General features: G+C 36.9%; 1 protein-coding gene across 7 annotated transcripts in view; it reads right to left on the bottom strand.

The window, feature by feature from the left end:
- The window catches only part of tmod (tropomodulin), a 254,205-nt gene that overhangs the window by 160,036 nt on the left and 71,042 nt on the right, over nt 1-23,127 (bottom strand). For 4 of the 7 annotated variants that reach the window (XM_012492283.3, XM_012492287.3, XM_031919321.2 and 1 more), the window contains exon 9: nt 12,114-12,312. The exons of the other annotated variants lie outside the window; for them this stretch is intronic. In XM_012492283.3, coding sequence (XP_012347737.2) covers nt 12,218-12,312 — 95 coding nt within the window. In that variant the 3' untranslated portion in view covers nt 12,114-12,217. Of the gene's footprint in view, nt 1-12,113; nt 12,313-23,127 lie in introns of those variants that run through there. 7 annotated transcript variants of the gene reach the window in all.

Raw genomic sequence — 23,127 nt, 5'->3', positions numbered from 1 at the left:
TTCCTTCCTGGCCGGAAGCGCGTGCTTTGTTGCAAACATTGGATAATGACGGTTATGTCCTTCCGACGTAACCGTTCTGCCGTGTTATGCCACCCCCTCCCTTGTTTCCAGGTGTGGCGGCCATGTTGTTTCCGGTCGTACCGAGCTTCCTTCGTCTCTTCTCTTTGATTTCTCTCTTTTCTTTTTTTTTTTTTCTTTTTATCGTGAATTATCATTTTAAGATGGAAGGATTCGGAAGTAAGCTTTGTTGGTAAAAATTGCGAAGATTATTTTTTAAGCGGAATTTTATAATTTTTGAACAGAAGAAATAAAAATTTGCTATTCAAATGGAAAATATAAATTATAAAAGTTGTTACAAATCGTATCTTGTTTTTTCATATTGCTGTGATTAATTAACTCTATGATTCATAATTTTTTTGAAACGGTTGAAAAAAACTTTTTGATTACACTTCATTTGTCGCAAATAATATAATATATTTGCGAAAGATAAAACGGACGATGCTGCGATCGTTAAAAAATAAAAGTTTGAGAAGGGTCGTCACATTTTACAAAAAATGTCTGAAAAATATCGAACGACTACGTTTCTGTAATCGATAATTGTAATTTTCTTTTTTCTTTCTATATAGAAAAAATTGGATCGCAAAGATGGAATGGCAATTATTCCGTTTCGAGGAACATCACTCGACTGCTATTATTGAATTTTTGCATAATACAAGCTACAGGATTTCGATACCATTTCCTCGAATCCAAACTATAATTTCCGGTTCTGGACAGACCGGCTCTCCTCACCCACTGGAGAACTAGCCAGAAACTTTCCCTCCTGCGCCGAACAGTTTCAAATTCGGGAACATTCTTAGAGAATTTCCATACCCCGCTCTCTCCTAATCGAATCTTCGACTTGGCTGAATTGATCTTTGACCATTCGATTACGCGATTTCTTTTCCAATTTACTTTTCGCGAGTGTTTCGTTCCCAGAAAATGTATCAATAATAGCAATAACGGCGAAAAACATCTCGAAGAACGTTTAAAGATCAACTGTTCGAGAACAAAATCCAATTATTGTCCGCAAAATTTGCCTCCACGGATGATAGAATTAAAATAACGCTAAAGAGGAAACTCGACTTGCGACTCGATCGAATAACAAGAAAGATGGATTATCATTTCGAAAACTCGAAACGAAACCGTTTGAATCACCATTGTGACGAGCATTGTTCGACTTAAATATTCGGGGGGAGAGGAAGAGAAGGTGCATAAAATGGCGAGATCGCCGAGAGGATCTAAGCGAAGGTGGCCGGGCAGATTAGAGGCGGCCACGATAATGGAGGACGGTTCCGCGAAGAAAAAGGGGCGATTAAAGCATACTTGGCGGAGGCATACTTCCTCCTCCGTCCTCGCGACACTTTGTAACGAGAATGGATGCGGGCGGGCCTGGGAACACGGCGCTTAAAGTTGAAACAAACTTCTCCACCGAGCTCTCCTTCCAACGGTCGTTGGCCTACGGGATGGAACGACACGATGGGAAATGGAAATGTTCGTGGTGTGTGTTCTTTGAAGGGAGGGACGAAAAAAATAAAAGAGCGAGTAATTGAATAAATGTTACGATCCAACCGTTCTGGAGGGGGAGGCTTGTTCCTCGAGAATGGACAAACAAAAGAAGATAGTTTTCTTTGGGGACTTGGAGCGGGCTCGTTTTATATCTTAATGGAATTTACGTGCTTGATCGAGGCATTTGCGTATTTGTTCACGCCTCGAGGATAAAATTTGAGAATCATACGGATGAATATATCGTCCGAGACAGACTTAAAAACAAAGAATAGAACAATTGTTTTCGTGTCGTGCATATGAAACGATTCGAGAGACTTGTTATATTTTCGAAAGAAATACAATAGCGGTGTAAGTTTATTCGATTGAACTTTTCAAAATAATTTCCACTCTCAATCTTTAAGTTGGAATCACAACGAAGCTATTTCATCTTCGAATTAATAGAACAATTAATCCATAATCTATAATTTATGTGTTTGAGATTGACTTTTTTAAGGAGTCAGTGACACGTCTCTTTACGAGATAAAAAGACAGATCTTTGGTAATTCATTCGAATTATTTCGTCATTTTCATATCGGGCTTTTCGCGCAGCTACTTTTTTTTTTTTTTTTCATAGATTCGATCGCATTTCCCTTTAAAATGGCGTCGATAAAAATGGTGGCCGATGTTGGTTTCACGCGGGATCGCTCCTAGGAACCGGAAATGAAGCTTCCCCCGCCGATCTGCATTTGAAACGAGAGAGCAGCCGCGACTACGTTTCGTTGCTTTGTCATTTGCCGTTATTGCACCGAACGCGAAACAACTCCTTAACAAGCGTGCAACTTGTATTCCTTTCCCGATGCAATTTACGATTCACCGATTTCCATTCCTTTTTTTCAGTGAAATTAAATTTGATAAATATATATTGGTCTCGAAGAAGAATAATTTGTTCCTTCGAGAAAATTTATTCTCGAAATGATCCACGAATGATTAAACTATCCGTGGATCGACGAGTTTTTGTCGTGGCAAAGTTGTATAAATTTTCTTTTTAACGTTACGTACGTTTCGAGAAAATATTCGCAACACGCGGATAATTCAAAGAGGAAATGTTCGAATTGAAGTGGAATTGAAACGTAACATCTTCGTATTTCCAGAAAATTTTTTAAAATTCGTAATATCCTCGAATTCTTGTATTACATTCAATATATACCCGGAGAATTGTAAGATTGTATATGTAAAGATTTCTCTCCTCCTATTTTCATTTTCAACTTGGAATAAATAATTCCAAATATGTTGCGGCGTTTGATCGAAAAGGTGAATTTTATTTTATACAAGTTGGAAACGTAAAGTGAAACGTAATAAGCAGAAATGAGACTGGTTATTTAATAATTTTAAATATTTATCCTATATTTAGAATTTAGAATCGAATTGGTTTCAAATTTGATGAATATCATCTGCCATCGAAATTTCCTAATTTTCCTTTTAAACGAGATGATCATTCGCGACGATAGAATGATAAAATAAGTAATTGAAATTAATATATATAAAAAAAAAAAAAAGAAGAAGAAGAAATCCTACCATCCTTTCCACCCACGACACTGCAATTATCTCCAGTCTACTTGTCCTTTAACTAACCAGCAAGATCGTGTTGCTGCAGAATATTAATTACGTCGCTGAATCTTTACTAATTAACATCTTTTTTCTTTCCCCCTCTCCCTATCCCTCTCTCTCTCTTTCTCGCGTAGGATGAACCGGAAGCAACGACGAGAGCGCCTCGCCTTTGAGACAGTAATTCGATGGTAGTGTGAATAATTAGCGCACATTCTTTATGTATCTCGCTTACGTATTCTATTTTCCCTTCGTTTCCCCTATTTTTCGTGCAAGTTCGTTGCCCACCTCGTCAATTTCACGACGCTCTTCCACTCCGCCGTCCACTTTCCATTCATTACTTATTCCACCTCTTATTTTCGCCGTTTCCTCGGAGCCCGGCTATTCCGAAATTCAAATTGATAGCCGAGCAAGAGATAAGAGCTACTTTCCCCTGAAAAACAGGTACGTAGACCGTTTCAAAATTAGACAATAGTGCTTCAACATTTTCCTGCTTAATTTCTTTCTTTTTTTTTTTAGATCCAGCTGTTCAAAGATCGTCCAAAAACTTATTCGAAGAAGAGTGGAATCTTGTTCGAAGATTCTTTCGAGCACAGTGGATTGGAAGAAATTCTGCCAAAGATACAAAATCAGAAAGAGGAGAAGAAGTGTTTAAGTGTTTATGCATCGCGTTACGCAAAAAGATCCATTTAAGGAAGTTACGTCACGATTGTACGTACGTGAGAAATATCGATCTAGTTGTCGTAGCTTCGAATACTTTCAGATATATACGAGATGCGGTTTGAGACACGTAAATGTCCTGGCTGTTTATGGACGTAGAAATGGCGGATGAAGTTTACTTGGAAAAATTTCTCCAGGAGTGATTGCTTCGTGTGGAGAAATAGATCGATCATACTTGAACTGATATTATTCGATCGATGAAACAAAATTGAATATATAAATTATAATATAATCTCTTGTAATTGTAAAAATATTTATAATTTACCTCAAGGTACATTATTAATTAATATCATTAATACGTGATAAATCCAGTTAATTTATTCCCCTTTTTTATCGCATGATGAATTTCTTACAAATAATTTTCTAATTGTGCAAGAACGTGTTCGCAATCTTTGCAAGCAAATTGCAACCAATGAAATTTTATTTCAATTTCGTTCACTCACGGGATGATTTATCTTGGTTAAATCACACAGGGAAACTTCGCGAGTCAATCAAAAATGCATTAACAACGATGAAACAACGCAAAAAACATTTTTAAAAAAAAAAAATCTTACGTACGTATCCATCTACGCGCAACCCAAAATTGAAAAGTTAATCGAAAAATATCCCGCACGAGTAAGTACGTCCGAGTTAAATTTTTTACTCCGATAAAATTAACCGTATTTAGTTTTTCAGAGTCCAAGTTAACGCGTTTTACACGAGTTTTTCAATTTTCACTTTCTTTTTTTTTTTTTTTGTTCAAAAAAAAAGAAGAGAGAGAGAGAGAGAGAGAGAGAATAATGGGCGATTCTCAGCGTACGTTCACATACGTTCATGGTGTTTTTCACGATTCGTAGTGTCTGTATGAGATGTTAATCCAGTTTCGTAAAAGCAAGTGGAAGTTTCGTGCAAGCTTAACGCGGTAAAAAATCGAATTAGGCGATTATTCAGGGTCCGCGGCGCGTTCCCCTAATTTGCATTTCACACAGCGAAAATTTCCATAACTATAAGAATATCAGGGGGTGGTATAAAACATGTCCAACATCACGGGAAATACGGCATACGTTCCACGTTTATTTTTTTCCTTTTTTTTTTTTTTCTTTTTTTTCTTTTTTTCGTTTTCAGGGATCACGTCCTACTTACGTGAGATACATTTATCCCCCTGTATATATTTCTATAACACGTGAGCGTACAAGATTTCAATTTGATTTACTTTTTATATACTGCAGCCCGGAAATCGCTACTGCTATCCTCCCTTTGCAACAAAGTTTTCCCGATAAAAATAAAAATAACGAAAGTGTCGCGTCGGCATAGTAAAAAGAAAGAAAGAGAGAGAGAAAAAAGGAGATTGATATATATAACAAAAATGAAAATCTCTCTCTTGGAACCGGAAAATCTAATTTTAATTAATTTTCGTTTATAAATCCATTCCAATTTCCAATTCGTTCCAATTTCTCAACATAACACTGGATGAAGCAACGATCATCCGATAAGATAATTACTCGACAACAACACTATCCAATTCCCTAGCCGCTCCCTCGAATTTGGCTATTCACCTCGGCCAAGCACCATTTCCCAGTGGAGAGAAGCCGGTACAATTACTTATTTCTCTGGTCTCGTTAAGAAGTTGGACCAGCCAAATTTTGCAACGAAACCAAACCCTCTTCGCCTCCTCTCTGTGCGAACTGTCTGGGGGAAAAGAGTATCTAGGGGAATTTCGTCATTGATTGCAAGAGGGCGCGCGAGATTTGATTAATAAACGGTGATGGTGTCGAAAAGCGAAGAAAGCGAGCAACAAAGTGTTGCAGTGGAGGATAATTAAGAGGATCGCCAACTGGCAAGCGTTGAATGTTACTGGCTTGGCGGAGGAGAGATCGTTAAGGAAATTATCTGATTCGCGGAAATCGGTCCCCAAGGTGGCGCAGAGGGACGATAATCGATGAAATTGGAACACCCTTGGGCGATATATTTTGAATTATACACGTGCTACGATTAACGTACGGGCGAGATTTTGTTATTGCCGATACTTGTTACTTGAATTGGCCTCGTGAATCGGTTACTTCAATTAGTGGAAAAGAGAGAGAGAGAGAGAGAGAGTATTTGCATCTTACCAGTGGTTGGATCGTGTTATAAATATTGATAAAGACTGGCCGATAATCGATCTATGGCTGGAAGGATATATGGCTGGTTTAATCGGTGGTTGACCTACACCATTTTGGTCAAATGATTGTGGATATATCGCTGATTGACCTATACTTGTCTCGCCAATGGCTGGTTTGTATCACTGGTCTGACTAATGGACGATATCATTCTACTTGTCTGGCAAATAATTGATCTATGTTACTTGCCAGTATTTGCGAAAAATGTGCACGATAAAATATATCATATATTTTTGTTTCTTGATGAAAATAAAGGATCGGAATTTTGAAAGATTCCGATTTATTTCTTAACTCTTTAGGAGATTTATCTTTCATCAATTTCTTCAAATTGTTCGAACGATTTTAAAAACACGATTCCACGCATCGTGAACTAGCTCGAATGTATTTTCGAAATTTAATTCTATTTACCGTTTTGAAAAATGCATCGCAAGCTTTAACATTTATAATAGCGATAATTCTTCAAATCAATTATTATTTATTTTATTTAATCGAATAATATTCTTTTTTTTTAATTCAATCGTTTCACGAAATCACGAAAAGATATTGCCATAAATTTCCCCCACCATTGATCGCGAATAGAAATTTTCCTCCCGTATTTGCAAACTCGTATTTCCGCAACGTGGTTGAAAAAAAAAAATTCAAAAATCCCTGCGACAATACGTTTCGAAAGAACTCGTGCCACTCTTTAAAACTCTTTTTAAAACGAAGAAACATATATTTCAAAAATATATCTCAAAAATCCACAGCTACGAAATTCCAATAAATATCCATTCCCAATATGATCCATCATCGCTAAACAAAAATCACACCCCTTTTTTCCTCCCATTCTTCCACCCCTAAAAAAAAGAAAAAAAATCCACACAACCATTCAAAATCCAAGTCTCGAAACGTTAAATTCCTAAAGGATATCTAAAGCGCGACATACTTTACGGCATACGATAAGCGCACACCGGTATCAGTGGCGCAATTGAAGCCCGATTCCGAAGCGGAGGAGCGCGACTCGAGAATCAATTTGCATTCAATAATCGGCGATCGTTAAGTCGGATATGTTCGACGGAGCGTGGATACCGTGGTGAGCCAGGGCCCCGGAAATCGGGGGCTGGGGATTAGACGCTTTGTCGGCCGATAAGACGCCTTTCGGGGCCCCCGGTTTGCACGTGAATGGCGGCCACGCTCCACGATTCAATGCGTGCCTGTAAACGACCGCATTCAACGGCCATCTATGCGTCCATTCAACCGTGGCTCGACCAACTCGTCGCTCTCCCCGTCTTGCGAGCAACTTGCGAATTGACGCGTCAAACCCTTCCAAACCTTGTTACGAACCGAGAAATGGAATAAGAAGTTTGAGGGCGCTTTCCCAAAGGCAATTCCTTCGATTTCTTTTTTTTTTTTTCAATCGTTATATTAATCGTTTAATCGTTAAAATTTTAATGAGATGTTGGAGCTGGAGAAATTTGGATGGCCGATTCCTTCGTTACGCGTCTTTGGATCGATATCGATTAATTAATTCATAGTTGGAAACGTGCCAGGGAATTTAATTATAATAGGTGTTCTAGATTCGTTGAATGGAAGGACGAAGGATTTTGAGACGTTGGAATTTTGAGTATTTAAGATGATAATGATAATATTGGGAAATGATATAGAGAAATTTGTATTTTTTTTTTTTTTTTTTCCTAATGATTTATTCGTTACTTCGTGTTACAAGATAAGGCTAATATATAGCAAGGCTTTTCGCGTGCAATTTGAGTTTCGTTACATGGACGCAAAATGCTTGTCATGTGCCGAAGTGCATAATATTCAAATAGATTACGTGAATTACAAGAGCACGTAGCGAGACATGTGATTACACTGCTATTTTCTTAATCGATTATCTTCTATTACTACGCCATCGAGACGCGCGTTTAATCGCGGGTCGCTCGTTAGAATTTTTTTTTTCCCTTTTTTTCTTTTTTTTTTATTATTTTCCTGCTTAGTTAACCCCTTCAGGAACGAAAAGACAATATATATGAAATGTATATACGAACAATATCGAAGGATTCCTTCGAAATTGTAATTCGAATTGAAAAATGAAAATTATCCCTCAAGAGGTTAGACAGGATCTCGATCTTTATCTAGTTTTACGTTCACTCGTTCAGACGAATTTCTGTCGAAAAAATCGTACCACACGCGCACACACACACACACACGCGGACCATTCGTTCACTACTTGCATGTACAACTCACGACGAAGTATTAGAAACGATAGCGAAAATATTATGTACAGACTGATTTCGTATCGATGCTAATTATTAATTAGAACAATAGTATCGTTAGTGCCTTAGCGAGTTTAATGAAACGGCTGAAGATGATAATGAGAATTTGTATTTTATTTAATTTTTTTTTCTTTTTTTTTTTTTTTTTTTTTTTTTAATTTTCGTTCTCGTGAAAAATAATAAAATTTTGAATTACAAAGTAAAATTCTTTCTCGATTTAAATTTAATTAAAAAGCGTATGTAATGTATCGTGCAATTTGAAACAGCATACGTACATTTGAAAGATTGAGAAAAGAATCATCTTCAATCGCTTTCAAAGGAAAGTTTCGTCGAATTTTGTGGAAGAATTGTTCAGACTATTGTGATTAAAAAGTTGAAAAAAAAATACCTCTGGTGAAAATAACGATACTTTTAAAGAGGATCCAATTATAAAAAAACAGATAATTTCTTTAATCCGATATATTTCTTGCACGAAGAATAATTGAACAATAATTTAGTTACAAGTTAAATTTCCAATGAACGATTTGTAATATTTTCATTTCTCCTGTACAATATTCTCGAATCTTGCATTACAACAAAGATGATCGAATCGATGTTCACTTTTTGCTATCAAGAAAGGTGTCTCAATTTCTGGAGATGCTCTTCTATCTACGAGAAAGTAGAGACTTTCATAGGAGGCCATCGGCAAGAAAATGATCATTTCCGGGGTGGCTTGAACTCTTGCCCATAAACGAGGATATAAAGGTTCTTAAGAAAGCTACTATACGATCCACAACCTAACGAAAAACTTGAAAAATATCAAAACGTAGACCTTTTTTCGACCAAATTTAAAATCGACATTTTAAAATTAACATTTTTTTTCTTCTTAAAAATGCTACTCGAATTAATAATTCACGTGTTAAACTAAATTCTATATTCTTCTATCGTTCCGTTTCCAGGAGAATTGTACAGTTTAAAAAAAAATTTATCATTAAATTACTACAAGAAATTTCAACAAGATTCGAAACACCAAATCCAAATTTTTCTTCAACTTTTTAATTTCTTTCACGCAAATAATAATAATAATAATAATAATAATACAGTTCACCAGAGACTAGAAGAAGAAAATCTAATGGCATCTCAACACGAGAGGAATTCTTCGTTCAAGTTCAACGAAACTTTCCTCCAAATAATGTACGGCCAACCATTACGAGAAGTGTCGTAATATATTAATATTATCGGCAAATTTCTTTCGCGAGAAACCGCTTTCCTTCTTCTTCTTCTTCTTCTTCTTCTTCTTCTTCTTCTTCTTCTTCTTCTTTGTCCCTAGCCGCTAGGATAACTAAACGAAAGGCGACGAAAACGACTCGTGCGTCACATTCGCGATATTCTTTCGATTCGACGGCCAATATTCGACACGATCTCGAAAGAGTCTTGGTCAGCCGTTCCATCGAATAACCGCCGCGCCCACAGCGGTAAAAATGATATTTCAGGAGGAATCTCGGCGGAAAGATTCGTTTCAAAAAGATTGCCACGGGATATCCGGAGTAGGTGTTTCGAAATGGCGGCTCGAAAGTTATTTTAATAGAATCTTTCCTATTGGGACTTTTTAAAGGTCGATTCAATATTCGAAATTAATATTGTTTCTTGGTTCGACACATGTACAGGGTGGAGAAATTTTTAGAAAGTTGTCATTTCGAAAATAAATATATAGATATTGATGAGTACTTGAGTTATTGGAATATAGTTGCGCGATATATCGTATTATGTTTTATCAATTGATTAATTTATAATCATTTGCTTTAACATTTTGTTGGAATTATAGAAACGAATTTTAATATCATGCTGATGATTATAAAATAACAACGTTGTATGAATATTATGTTACATATGTTACATTGTGTCGACTATATGCGTTGTTTTTTTACGATAATCAATATTACACAAGTAGTGTTACGTAATTTCAAAATCCACCCTGCGTCTCAACACGTCCGCGACAATCGGGGGTCGATCGTTTCGGAGGCGGCGTCCAACTTCTCGAAATATTATTTTTACTCTCGAGACACTTCGCTCGACAGCTGCTTATCGAACGATTTTCGACGAGCGTCGACGAATGAACGTCACGTCAACAACGACTCGTTTCGAGTCACCAAGTTTCGAGCGGATACAACACTCGAGCCCTGTCCCGATCGCGCGCGTTACACCTCGATCGTTTCGAGTATTCCATCGACAAGTTTCGAAGAGGATAAAGTCTCTCGCGAGTCGAATATTTAAGAGGGGAAATTTCGTGAGAGAGAAGAAGGAAGAATGGAAAGGGAAAATCAAGATTCGCTCGAGTATTTTCTTGAACCGGGACAATGGACGACTTTTGACGCGGAATAAAAGGAATCGAAGGGTGAAAAGCAATCGAATTTCACGAACGAGCACGATCCATTTGCGTTTGAACGACATTGGGCGAGATCGTTCCGCGGGAACGAAGGAGAATTCTCCTCTATTCCTTGAAATCGATTCCGCAGTGAACGTATCGAGGCGTGAACCCTTCCCTTCCAATAAATTTCCGCGAGAGACGAGAAATAATCGCGGCCAAATATACCTCGTTAACTGTCAATACGCTGAATTTGATAAAGAAAAATCGACGTACAACACCTTGGAATCTGCATAAACATATCATCCTTAATAACTTCTCTTGCCTCGTTCCAATCGGAAATACACAAATCGTGAGAAAATGCTGGACAATACGCGTGAAATAAAATTTAGAGGGGAAGAGAGAGCGAGACGAGATTCCAGGTTGGATTTGTATCGTGTCGATGGTCGTAAAGTTTACGGGTTTAGAAATTCGCGTGGAGATAAAAAAGGAGAGGAAAGAAGGAGGAGGAGGAGGCGATCGAAGCACGACGTTCAAACCCGTTGACCTGTGAGGAGGGACGGGCGGAAGTGGTCAGGTGCGATTCAGCGGGTTCCGCGGCATCCGGTTGGGAAAACGAGACACTTCCTGTAGTGTTGAATAGTCGCTGGGAATGGAGGAGCCGGAAGCGACAGCGGAATGGCTAGGCTGCTTTCGAAACCAAAACCGCGGGGATCCCCTGCGCGTAGAAAATAGTTTCGATCGAACGATACTTTTCTTTTTTTCGTAATGCAGAATCTCATTCTTCTCTCGTGCGGCGACAAATTCGATATGCGTGATTAAAAATTGTATTAATATAAGTGTCGAGACTCTTTAAAATTGTGTAGCTCTCAAATCCTTGAGGGTAAGGTAAGTTCGAGTCTTTGGTTGAAATTATTTTTTTGCGGGAAACTTTCGATATGAGAACGAATTGAAAATGAATACATCCACACATATCCTATTATCATTTAACCTGTTAACCGGGGTGATTTGAAATCCTTCAATTTAAAAGAGAAAAATCTCGACTCGAGATTAAATTGAGATTGTTATCTCCATTAATTTTCAATTCCACGATTACACGAATATTCTCTTCGCTTGAAAATCGATCAGGTTAACAGGTTAATCATCCCTCGATCGTATTCCAATTAACGCACCGGCTGCCCGTCCAGTGGATATACAAATAAATCCTATCGAAAAATTATACTCGATTTTATACACACTCTATTTTATAGATTTTGATCGGTATTTAATATGTATATATGTTTTAAAATGATTTTACTACTTGACTTGTTTTCCATTCGTTACATAAAAAAAGAATTTATCTCGTGTTATCTCGAATATAAGTATATGGCGTCCGCAAATATAAAAATTACATCCACTATAAATATTTTTTACATAATGTTAAAAGAGGCAGTCAATTTGTGAGAAACAAATATAAGTCCCAGATAATCTTCTCCAAAAAAAAAAAAAAAAAAAAAAAAAAAAAAAAAAAAAAAAAGATAGAAACACGTACTATATATAAATATATATATATATATATAAATTTCTACGCTATTCTTACTATCGGATAAATTCGAGTAACAGGAAAAATGATCGCAGGCGTATTGCACGAGCATCTAGGTCGCCAAATCAGGGTTGTCAATGGACGATCGTGGCATGGTCCAGCCGATAGTGTAGTTGCGGGAAGATCTTCCCGTGCGCTGTAGACGATCTGTGGAAAAAAGGACAAGTCCGTCGACGGCCTTGCGTGAGAAAAAAAGATGTCGAAATCTTAGCAGATCTAGAGATCCCCTTCAGTGTCCACTGAATCGATCGATCGGTTGACGAAAATATACGAATCTCATTCGTAATATTAATCGTAGCTCATATTTTTTTGAATGGATCTATAAATTTATACAGACTATATAAATCTATATTAAACTCTATTTACTCTTCTCTTATGGAGGTAACAATTTTCAACAATTTCAATCAGATTCAATTATGATTAAAGGCATATTATTTATGGATAATCTTCTTCGAATACTCTCACATTCGTCGATAAAAGGATGTCGAAACGAAATCTTTGCATCCACGCGTCACGAATGATTCACGCACGAGCGGAGTGGATCATCGTGGATCACCGCGATAGAAACGGACGTGGCGAGGAGGAGAGGAAGATCAAAGGGACGCGATCAAGTAAAAGCGTGGAAAAAGCGCGGCCAAGGGAAAATGTCGGCCGACATTTGTTTGCAACGCTGCCATCTTTCGAACGGATAATCCACGGAGTGTTATGTATTCTCTTTTATCCTGTCACGATTCGTAAAGTTTCGGTAATTAACGCCTCGCTGGAGAAATCTTTGATTCGATGATTTAAACGGTCTCTTAGAGAAAGAGAGAGAGAGAGAGAGAGAGAGATAAATTCGTGTGCAATGATACTAAAGATATTACTTTTCTTAATCTATTCGTGCAAGAGATAAAAGAATAAATCTACATCTACGTGAAGATTAATTTTAAAAAAAATATATTTGCATCAAGATTATTTTTCGCTTGAACGGTTTAAAAGAAAATTATCGAAATTGAACATTATCGAGGATTAATTATTCCGGATAACAATGCATGAAAAAAGGAAAGAAGGAAGAGAAAAAATTTCTCGAATTAAAATATAATTTACCATCGACGTTCCATTTTCCCGTCACCCGCGCTGCGAACGAGATTTCGCGGTAAATGGCGTAAAAAAAAAATTTCGATTTTTCCTCCGATATCTGGAAATCGGTTTCCCGATCGTGTAAACCGGGCAAACAAATTACAAACCTCGAACGGAAATTACTATCTAGGATGTGCAGCGTGGCGCGCGCATTTTTAACGTGTCACCAGCCAACAACGTTCTCGCCGATTTCGATAAGCAAAAAATTCGCCCAGAATCGATTCCGTGTCGAGGAGCGACACGTTATTATGCAGAATATTGTTTAACCGGCAAACACGGCAAGCCCTCCCCCCTCCCTTTTATGGGATCGGGATACAGTGCACATTAATTAACACGAAGCAATCGTGACAATTTTAGGATGGATGAAACGTTATGAACGTTATGAAATATTTGCTCTGGCCCCGATCGTTGTAGTTTGGAATATGATCGAAAGGAAGGGAGAATAATTTTGACTTTGACTGCGTGTGACGTTAATCCTTTATCCACGAAGGATGAAATCTTTGAACTGCAATGATTTAAAACGATGTAAAAGAAAAGAAGAAGAAGAAGAAGAATTTTCAACTCAATTCTTGAGATTCTACGAAGATATGTATGTATATATATATATATCGATCTTGTTTCGACTGTAATAATAATACATCCTACGTAAAATGTGTACACGATATATAAAGTAATTTATCTCGTATACTATTGTAGATTAAATGCAATTTAATGATACATACAGTATGTATGTAAATATATATATTGAAATCTATGAAATGATTAATCATCCAAAGATAAAAATTCAACGAGCACACGATCTTTCATCTTCTTCGTTTTCCAGAGATATAGATTTCACTGATGGAAAATTTCCAAAAATGGGAATGAAAAAAAAAAAAAAAGGAAAAAGTCCCGACCAAGACCTAACAATGCAATTTTATCGCCAATTCGCGAAACATTTCCGTTTATTTCGTGGATATTGGCCAAAGGATATAGCGCCGTTTTGGTGGTGCAGCGGTGAAAAGGAGGGGCCATTTTTTCCTCCACAAATCATGAGAAATCGGGAACGGTACGGCCATCGTATGGAAAACTTTTCGGTTGAAATCAGATTTATTGGCGCGCCGTAATTTTTTCCTTTTTTTTTTTTTTTTTTGCAGAATAGGAGCGGCTGCGCCTGCCAGTTGGAGATAAATGAAACGCGGCCACGAAAAGTTGCGCGATCGGGATGCCACGTCAAAAAGTATTTCGAGCATCGATCGAATCCCCGGATGAAACGTGAATCGATGAATCGTGATTACTTTCGCGATTTGATAGTTGCTGTGTTGGTGTTGTCGAATTTGAAATCGCGATTTCGATTGAAATATAATTTAATTGTTAATCGAGATCGTCATCGACATTAGTCGTGAACAGGATTTATTTGTTGTAACAATTTACAATTAGGGATTGGTATTTTAATATATATGCACGTTGCGTGTATGTGGGTCAATCATTGATGGCAGACAAATAGTACAAGTCAATATTTTATCAGACGGACAAATGGCATAGCGATTCGAGAACAAGTGGAATTATAAAAATATAATTATTTAATGCAATCAACTCAACTTTCGAGGTTAATCTTAAAAAATTCGAAAAATAGATATTTAGATTCCTCCTTCTTTCTTTCTTTTTAATCTGGATTTGGAATTTTTATGCGCACACAGAATCCAGATTGAATTCTTTAATAATAAAAATCCGTGGATAATGTATCTCATATTCTATATTCCCTGTTACGCTCAAGAGAAACTCTGTGCGTAACGCTCTCCCTCTCTTTTTTTAATACTATTTTTGTACCTTTTGAACGTACCATGTAACATTCTAATGAAAAATTCAACACAAAAGCTTGGCGCGCATTTTTTACATCTTCTTACATTTTAGAAAAAATCATTTTACACGTTATTTCCTTTCACTAATAACAATATATATAATCGAAACGTGAAACCCTACACTATTCTCTTTTACATGTATTCATTTCCCCAATTTCCCTCTCCTGAATCAAACATCTTTCCTTTAATAACTTCCTCTATTATTGATTCTCCTAATCTTTGCTCCATCAAAAAAAAAAAACTCCATTCGTCCATCCAAAAATAAATCGACTCCCGATAAAAGTTTTCTTGAAACAAGTTCAACTCGTCACTGTACTCGCTGCTAACGAGATTCCACCCTCCTCTTCCCCCCGTGAAAAAGCCACAATTTGCGAGAGAACATTCTATTAGCGGGCATTTGTCAGCGAAGGTCCGGTGTCGGTTTTACGCGGTGAGCAACCGTGCAGGAGGGGGAGGGGGTAATGATAAAGAGAGCGAGAGGTGGCGAGTTCGGAAACGAGGAGGAGCGAAGAGAGGAGGAAAGGCTCGTTTCACGGGACATTAAATTCCGACGGGACAGTCGGCGGACAGTGGTATATACAGTCAATGGCAAAAAGTGAGGGGGGAGTGTATCTATGTCTTGTTTAAAAAGGAAGATTTCGTCGAGATTTGTTTTCTTTTTTTTGGAGTGTTCTAAGAAAAATTCGAAAAACGAAGGGGATCCCCTCTTTCTTTTTAAATAAAATAATTATCAAACCTCCAAATGCTTCGTTCGTGTTATATTTTCTGCGATTAAAAAAAGAATGGAAGAACTGAAAACACGCGTCCCGATGAATATTTCTCATTTTCCGTATAATATTTGTGTCTTGTATAAGAAGGAATACAGAAAATATGAAGAAAATTCTACGGATCAACAATATAATGATTTAAACTTATAAATAAAATCTCATTAAATATATTATCTGAATATTATACAGGTCTTATAATTTCATTTTGACAAATGTTTAAAATGACATAATGCAACGTATTTTTCGGTAATTGCATCGGATATAATCTTTAAAGTAAAATGATTATTTGATTCAAGACTTGGATACGTTGGATACGATATACTTATCGATGTAAATGAAACAGGATACGTGTGTTTCTTCTATAATAGAAAAGAGTTTTCGATCGTGCGCATTCTTTTATTCTTGAAAGATTGTTGCATGTGGGAAGAGGAGACAGAGTTGGAGAGGGTTAAAATGGATGAGGAGAAAATAGCGAGGAAATAGCGGTCCAAGTTTTCCTCCTTCCCAGAGGATGAAACCTAGCGACGTGTCAATCGAGTGTGAAACGTTCGATTTCGTGATTCAAGAAGTTTTCTCTTCTCGTTTCCATTACGTCACCGGGCGATCACACGATCGTTGGATTTCCTCCGCCAGACGATCCACGTCGCCCACGTTCACCACCAATTTCTCTCTCTCTCTCTCTTTCGAGAAAATAATCCCATCAATGGTCATCGTTCGAGCGCCCAAAATCAATTTATCGATTGATCGAGTTGAAATGAATTTGTGGGAAGATTTTGTTTTTAAACAATTTGAAAAGTTTGCAATGAACAAGGAATTACCCGAAATTATCTCATTGCTGTAATAGAAAAGTGTCGAAATATCAAGGGAAGAAGCTTCAGACAGCCGAATTTCATATGAAAAGAGAAAGAGCCTTTAAACGATTATCCAATATTTGAATCAACATCCATTTTAAACATTCGGCCACTTAATTCACCACCCACTCTCTTTTCCTCCCCCTCGACAGTTGGGAATGGATTGTGTAACCATTAAGACGCCGTTCTTAGGATATGAAATCGGTAAAAATCGCTGAGATCTCTCCTCGTCACTTTTCTTCTTCCCGATCGACGAGCGGAGTAATTAAGGCCAGTGTGCCGATGATCGAACTTAACCCGGCCCCCAGAAAGAGCGCATCGATCGATCTTGACGCCACACTAGATTAATCGTAAGGGAGGGAAGCATCGTCTGGATTTGAATGGTACAAATTGAAACCCTTGTAACTTCCTGGTTGTCGGGGAGACGAGGGCTTTCGGAACTTTGGGAACGTGGAAATTCGCAATTTCGCAAACTCGATGAACCCCTCGGCTCGAGACGTCCAATGGATTGTGTGCAATGGCATGTGTGTGTGTGTGTGTGTGTTACGTGCGAGACATTTTTGAGAATTCGTGTCTTTCGAAACGAAGAATAAATATTAAGTAATTAAATAATGCTATTAACTTGGGTCTGGAAAAATTCATTTATCTGGAATTGAAATATCTTGAAAACATTTCATTTGAGAAATTAAATTATCAAATTTATATTCCTCGTTTTATATTTGAATATTTTAATAATTTGTAATTTCCTTGTAAAAAGTCTGAGACTAAAAATAATAAGTCATTCTTGAAATTTATTATTTCAAGAATAATCGGAAACTGGAATTATTTCTATATATACACATGTAGGAGTATTATACGTGTCTATCTATGTTTGTGAGAAACCTATATGAACCGCTGAACTATGACATCCGCAAACTCAATAGCCTCAGACATGATGAAAACCCATGACACACGACACACGAGCAATGAAACATAGACACGTTCTCCCCTGGGTCTATTCCCTAACGTTGACCTGCATCACCACCCAGTAACATCCGGTTATCAAGGTGAACTGGATGATGGAGCTCCTGGGAGCTCGAGGCTGCATCCCAGATTCCTTACTTCTGACATCACGCCCTTTTCTTTCTTTCTTTTTTTTTTTTTTTTTTTTTCAATTTCACCAAAACCGTCGTCCCCAAAAAATTTAGAAAAAAAAAAAAAAGAAAGACGAGTTAAATTTGTTAATCCTTAACCCTTTATCTTTCTCTGGAAATGTAGCATCGATATTTTTATCACCAATTTTTTCGTCGAAACAACTCGAATTGCGAGGCGTAAACGCTGACGATCTTTCTTGAGCATTCATGTTGAAAATTATAAGAAACTTCCGAAAATGATTCTCAAATATATTTGAATTTTAATTTCTCCTCGCCAAGAAAATAAGAAAATTGGAAGAAATTTTCGAACGATTCATCGAAATTAAATGTATTAACCCATATCATCGAAATCAAGAATTAATAATATTTCAGAGATCGAAGGAGCGAAGCAAGAAGATAATCGGTGGCTGCGTGGGCCAAAAAAGAGGGTAGGATCGATCCGGCCCGGTTTACGTAAACGTATTGACGTCACGTGAATGCGGACACGTTATCGGATCGAGGCATTGCCGCGTCGTTACGTAACGTGTGAGCAGAACGGCGAGTTCCACGACGACAGGATCGTTAATAACCTCGCATTACAGCTTTCGCCGCGATATACGACCGCCGGCGGCCTCAACCCCCGCCTCCAAGGAGGAAGAGGAGACGACCACGTTCCCTATTTTACGGCGAATTAATTATCAACGCGGCCGCTCCCTCCTCCTGTGGAAAGGAGAGACGCCATGGAGCAGACGATGAAGGCTGCGCCGGAAGTACGATGGAATTACGATGGGACCCCTATGATCGCCACCCTGATAAATAATTCGAACGAATTCTGTCCTGTGCGAGTTGTAGTGGATCTTGAATCGTGTTTTACTTTTACTTTTTAGAACGGTTATTCGTTTTAAGATGAGAATAATGGAAAATGTCGATCGAGGATTGTTTATAGATTATTATCTTTGATTTTTAATTTTCACGAGATAATTCCATTGCGGAGAATGAATCGATCATTGTGGAATAAGAATAATCTATTTAAAAATATGTTTTTTATTTATTAGTTGCAATTTTCTCTTCCGATTCCTTTTTCAAATTTCTACGAGACGGGGATAAATATGGAACGACGAGCTCCTTATGGTATATAACGGATGATGTATAACTAAAATCCTTGGCTACGGGTACAGGATTTCCTCGCGAGGAGAGTTGACTTATCCAAGATCAATTTCGCAAACCGGATCGCTTAACTTGCTCTATTTCTGTTATCATAAGTCACGTAGATTCTGTTGCATAACCGTATCCATCGATCCGGTCTTTTCATTGCGTGTACATACTTTTATCTCGTCTGCTGCGCAAAGATTACAATCAAAATCCACTATTATTAAAATGTATAGAAAATAACGTGTTGCATCACGTAAGAATGATTTAAAAAATATTCTAATTAAAGAATATTTAATTACGCGAGATACGATACAAGAAATTATAATAATATTAACATCACGGTTCACCCTGTGCTATTGAAATATATCTAATTCCATGCGACTTCTAAGTCAACGTTCTGCCTGCCGGTGTAGGAAGTTTCAACAAGCCAGACTGGTTCCAAAGTTGCACAAAGAAAAGACCAGCAAAGATATTTAACAATGGGAACGTGATAAGTGCGTGTTAGATTGTCTTTCTTCGTATATCCGCTCTGTTTCAATTTCCATTGCGAATCTTTTTAATTTTTAATTTTTAAGAAAAAGAAGAAATAACGGAGCAAAATTACAGTAATGATATATGTATTTTGCGAGTTGAAAACAAAGCTAGAGAAATTTTTCAAGAATAACAAACTTCAATTGTACGTCTAAAAAAAAAAAAAAATAATAAACTAATCGGAAATATTTGATGAAAAACGTATCCCACCACGTTAACGGCTGAGCGTTAGAAATACCAGAAATGCTTGATCTCCCGTGGAAAACTTCAATTTAATCGGCGGACAATAGCCTCGCAGCGGCACGAATATGGGGGAACGCAGATGGAACGAATAAAAATAGAAGGGAAACGTCGAATTTTCGAAAACTGTGAAATTTCTCGAGATGAATGCGCGCGGTGATAGAGGAATCGACTTTAATATCGAGCGGAAAATTCGTTCATGGGCCGACGGGCAGAAAAATCAGAGAGAGAGGGAATATTAAAAAAGAAGAAAAAATAAAAAAAAAAAAAAAAAGAAGAAGAAGGCGCCACGGATGATAGCGTAAAAAATCCAAAGTAGATGAGACGGGTTGGTCGTCGTCGATCCCTGGGATAAAAATCAAAAAAGGGGAGAGGAAAACGGGAAAAAAGCACGATAAAGAAGAAAAAAAAAAAAAGAGGAAAAGGTGGAAAAAATGAAGAAGATAAAATGAAGCGCGAGAACGAAGGAGGAAAGAAAAACTGAGCCACGTATGCAACGTGGCTGGAAAACTAATTGAAGCTTCAATTGGCAAATAAATTGGCTCGAATTTCTATTCGCGAGTCTTTTTCGTTTCCACCGTTTTTCGCCTGGATTCCGCGTTTACCCGCCAATTTCGCGGGACAAAGTAGCACGGTGTGCATCAATCACCCTCCTCCCCGGTAAACCCTGTGAATTTCACCCGTTTCCGGGTCCCTTTGTGCGTTCCAAGAATGAAACACGGTTTTCGGTGCACGGTGATCGTAATTATTCGAACGATATAACTTTTCAACTACGTTTAATGGATTTCTGTGCAATTTTAACGTTTACGTTTACGTTCGCTTCGCTCGATTTTTAAATTGTGTTCACTTGTAAAATTGATCGTGAACGAGGATCTTTTTTCGTTTTTTCCGGCTTTTGTGGTACTTTCCTTTTTTACACATTCTCTCTCTCTCTCTCTCTCTCTCTCTCTCTCTCTCTCTCTCTCTCCGGTTTCGTTGTTTCAATTTTTTACTTCTTTGGGGTATTTCGTTTGAAAAGTTGTTGTTTGTTACACGCGAAGAAGAAACGATTTTTAAATCATTTAAAAAAATGTTGTGTAAATTTTGATGAATTAAATAATTCAGAGAGAAAAGATAAATATGTACACCGCGAGTAAAAATATTATTATCTCGATTGATTAAATTTTTTATTCTAATTCAAATAATAATGTAAACCCTCTATCCCATTAGACCAATTTCAGAATTTTTTTTAGCTAGCATTCCTCTTGATAAGACCGCCTACCAAGTTATGACAATTTCCCCAGCCCCAGTAATCTCGTAAACTTTATTTCTCGTTTTATTGCTCCACCCCCGTTTTATTATTTCATATTAATTTATTACTACTACAGACCAAGTTTGTTGCCATCTTCCTGAAATACTTCCTATTTTATTTCAATTACACGATATTATTCATAAAAACATTAATGCAAATAGAACGAACGATTTCTCTAAATCTAAAATCCTCCTAATTAAAATTGCAAAAATATCATTATTATTAAGATATTTCTAAATCCTAATCGCAATAATAGAAATAACTTCTTCTTTATTTATCCATTTCGAGCATCATTGTTCCATCAGCTTACACAACATATAATCCTAATAATTTTCCTAATAATGAAAATTCATTGTGCTCGCCTCTTGTTGAATAAAACCGATTCTCTCAACAGAGCATCGTATCGAGTCGCAACACACATTTGCAAAGAATCGAAAATAATATTCTGCCAGAGTATCCATCGACCCTGTTCGAAAATTTCACGAGACCTTCAGGCGTGGATATTGAGTCGAGACGAATTAGTCGTACGACTGAATACAAATGGGTTCGTTTGCAAAGAGAAGAACAGAGAAAGAGAGAGAGAGTTCAGGGGACAAACAGCGAGCCAAACCTCATTATTATTCCTCTCCCCCTCGCCTCCTTTCACCCTCGTCCTTTGGAATCAAAATCCTACATTTACACGCTCGAATCTCCTCGATGAAGACACGTAAAAAATTTAATCGATCACGTCTGTATTGTATAAAGTGAAATTGTAGGCGTTGAAAGGATTATTTCGATTCAATATACCCTTTTTCTCAACCGATCGCTCGTTTCAGTGGTCTCTTCTTCCGCGAACTTAGTAATTGTATTAATTACGATATATTAGTCACCATTTGAAGTATCAACCTACGTTCTCTCAGTGCATATAATTGTTCATGCTATTTACATTAAAGAAAAAAATGTGATTATTCATTAACACAGTATATATATATATATATGTATATTTATTAGATAATTGCAGACAAGATGGCTGATTTTTTAAAAATATTTTTAAAAACTGCTCAATTGAATCTTCATTATTGATATTAATTAGTTACCAGAGATTTTGATATTTAAATTTGAACGTCCATTCGAAATTCAAGATTGCACGCGATTGTGAAACACCAGCCATCTCATGCGCAACAGTTTAACGATATAATACTTGCTAAACACATGATCATTATATTTACATTATCCTTTATTGCAAACAAAGCCTATCGGGTAATTAAAATAGAATTAATTTTTAATCACAATAGTGAAAAGGAAAAAAAGAAAAAGATTCTCGTGTAGGGGAGGAAAATACGAGAAGGTTAAAAACAAAAGGATTGCCAATAAAGAAAAAAAAGTCAGTTTCTACCTACGCCAATGTTGGAAGATACATTAATAAAAAAGGAGAAAGACATGTCAGTGCGGATAAAAATCTATCTAACAAAAAAAAAAAAAAAAAAGAGTAAAAATTCGTGTAGAAAAGTAAAAAAGAAGAAAAAGGAACGTATCATGCAATGCGATTTCCATCGAGAGATCCGATGAGACATAAATATTTTCACGAGTGACAGAGTATCGAAGGCCGGGAAAAATCGTGCTCCCACGTTGTGCGGTCGATATACGTTAACCTGCATATGCAAATTTTAAATAATTTAACGTGAATTCGAGGCGTTGGTCGGAAATTTCTTTTTTTTTTTTTTTTTTCTTTTTTCTCCATCGAGATAAATTTATCATAAATTTATCATGAACGGCGTGAATTTAATTAGCAAGGGGGAACGAGACGCTTTTGAAAAGGTTAATCGGTTGTTTTCAGAAGCTTAATTGTTTAGATAAATCTTGAAAACGTTGAAGCTTTTCAAGAGGAGAGATTGCTTCGTTGCTTTGAGAAGCAATATAATTAAGAGGTGGAATATTTTAATAGAGAGGTGGCAAGTTTATATCAAAAAGTTTGTTGATATTTTCAATTTTTTTTTTTTTTTGAATATTCTATAAATTAAAGAAGAGGAGCTTTTTTTTTTTTGTTTCGAAAATCCTTGGAGATTTCTATATTTTTAA

This window comes from Apis florea, unplaced genomic scaffold, assembly GCF_048593485.1.
Source record: "Apis florea isolate Af1SG1 unplaced genomic scaffold, ASM4859348v1 contig_1615_pilon, whole genome shotgun sequence".
Lineage (NCBI taxonomy): Eukaryota > Metazoa > Arthropoda > Insecta > Hymenoptera > Apidae > Apis > Apis florea.
The sequence above is the reverse complement of the archived record's forward strand: the minus strand, read 5'-3'. Positions and strand labels throughout refer to the sequence as shown.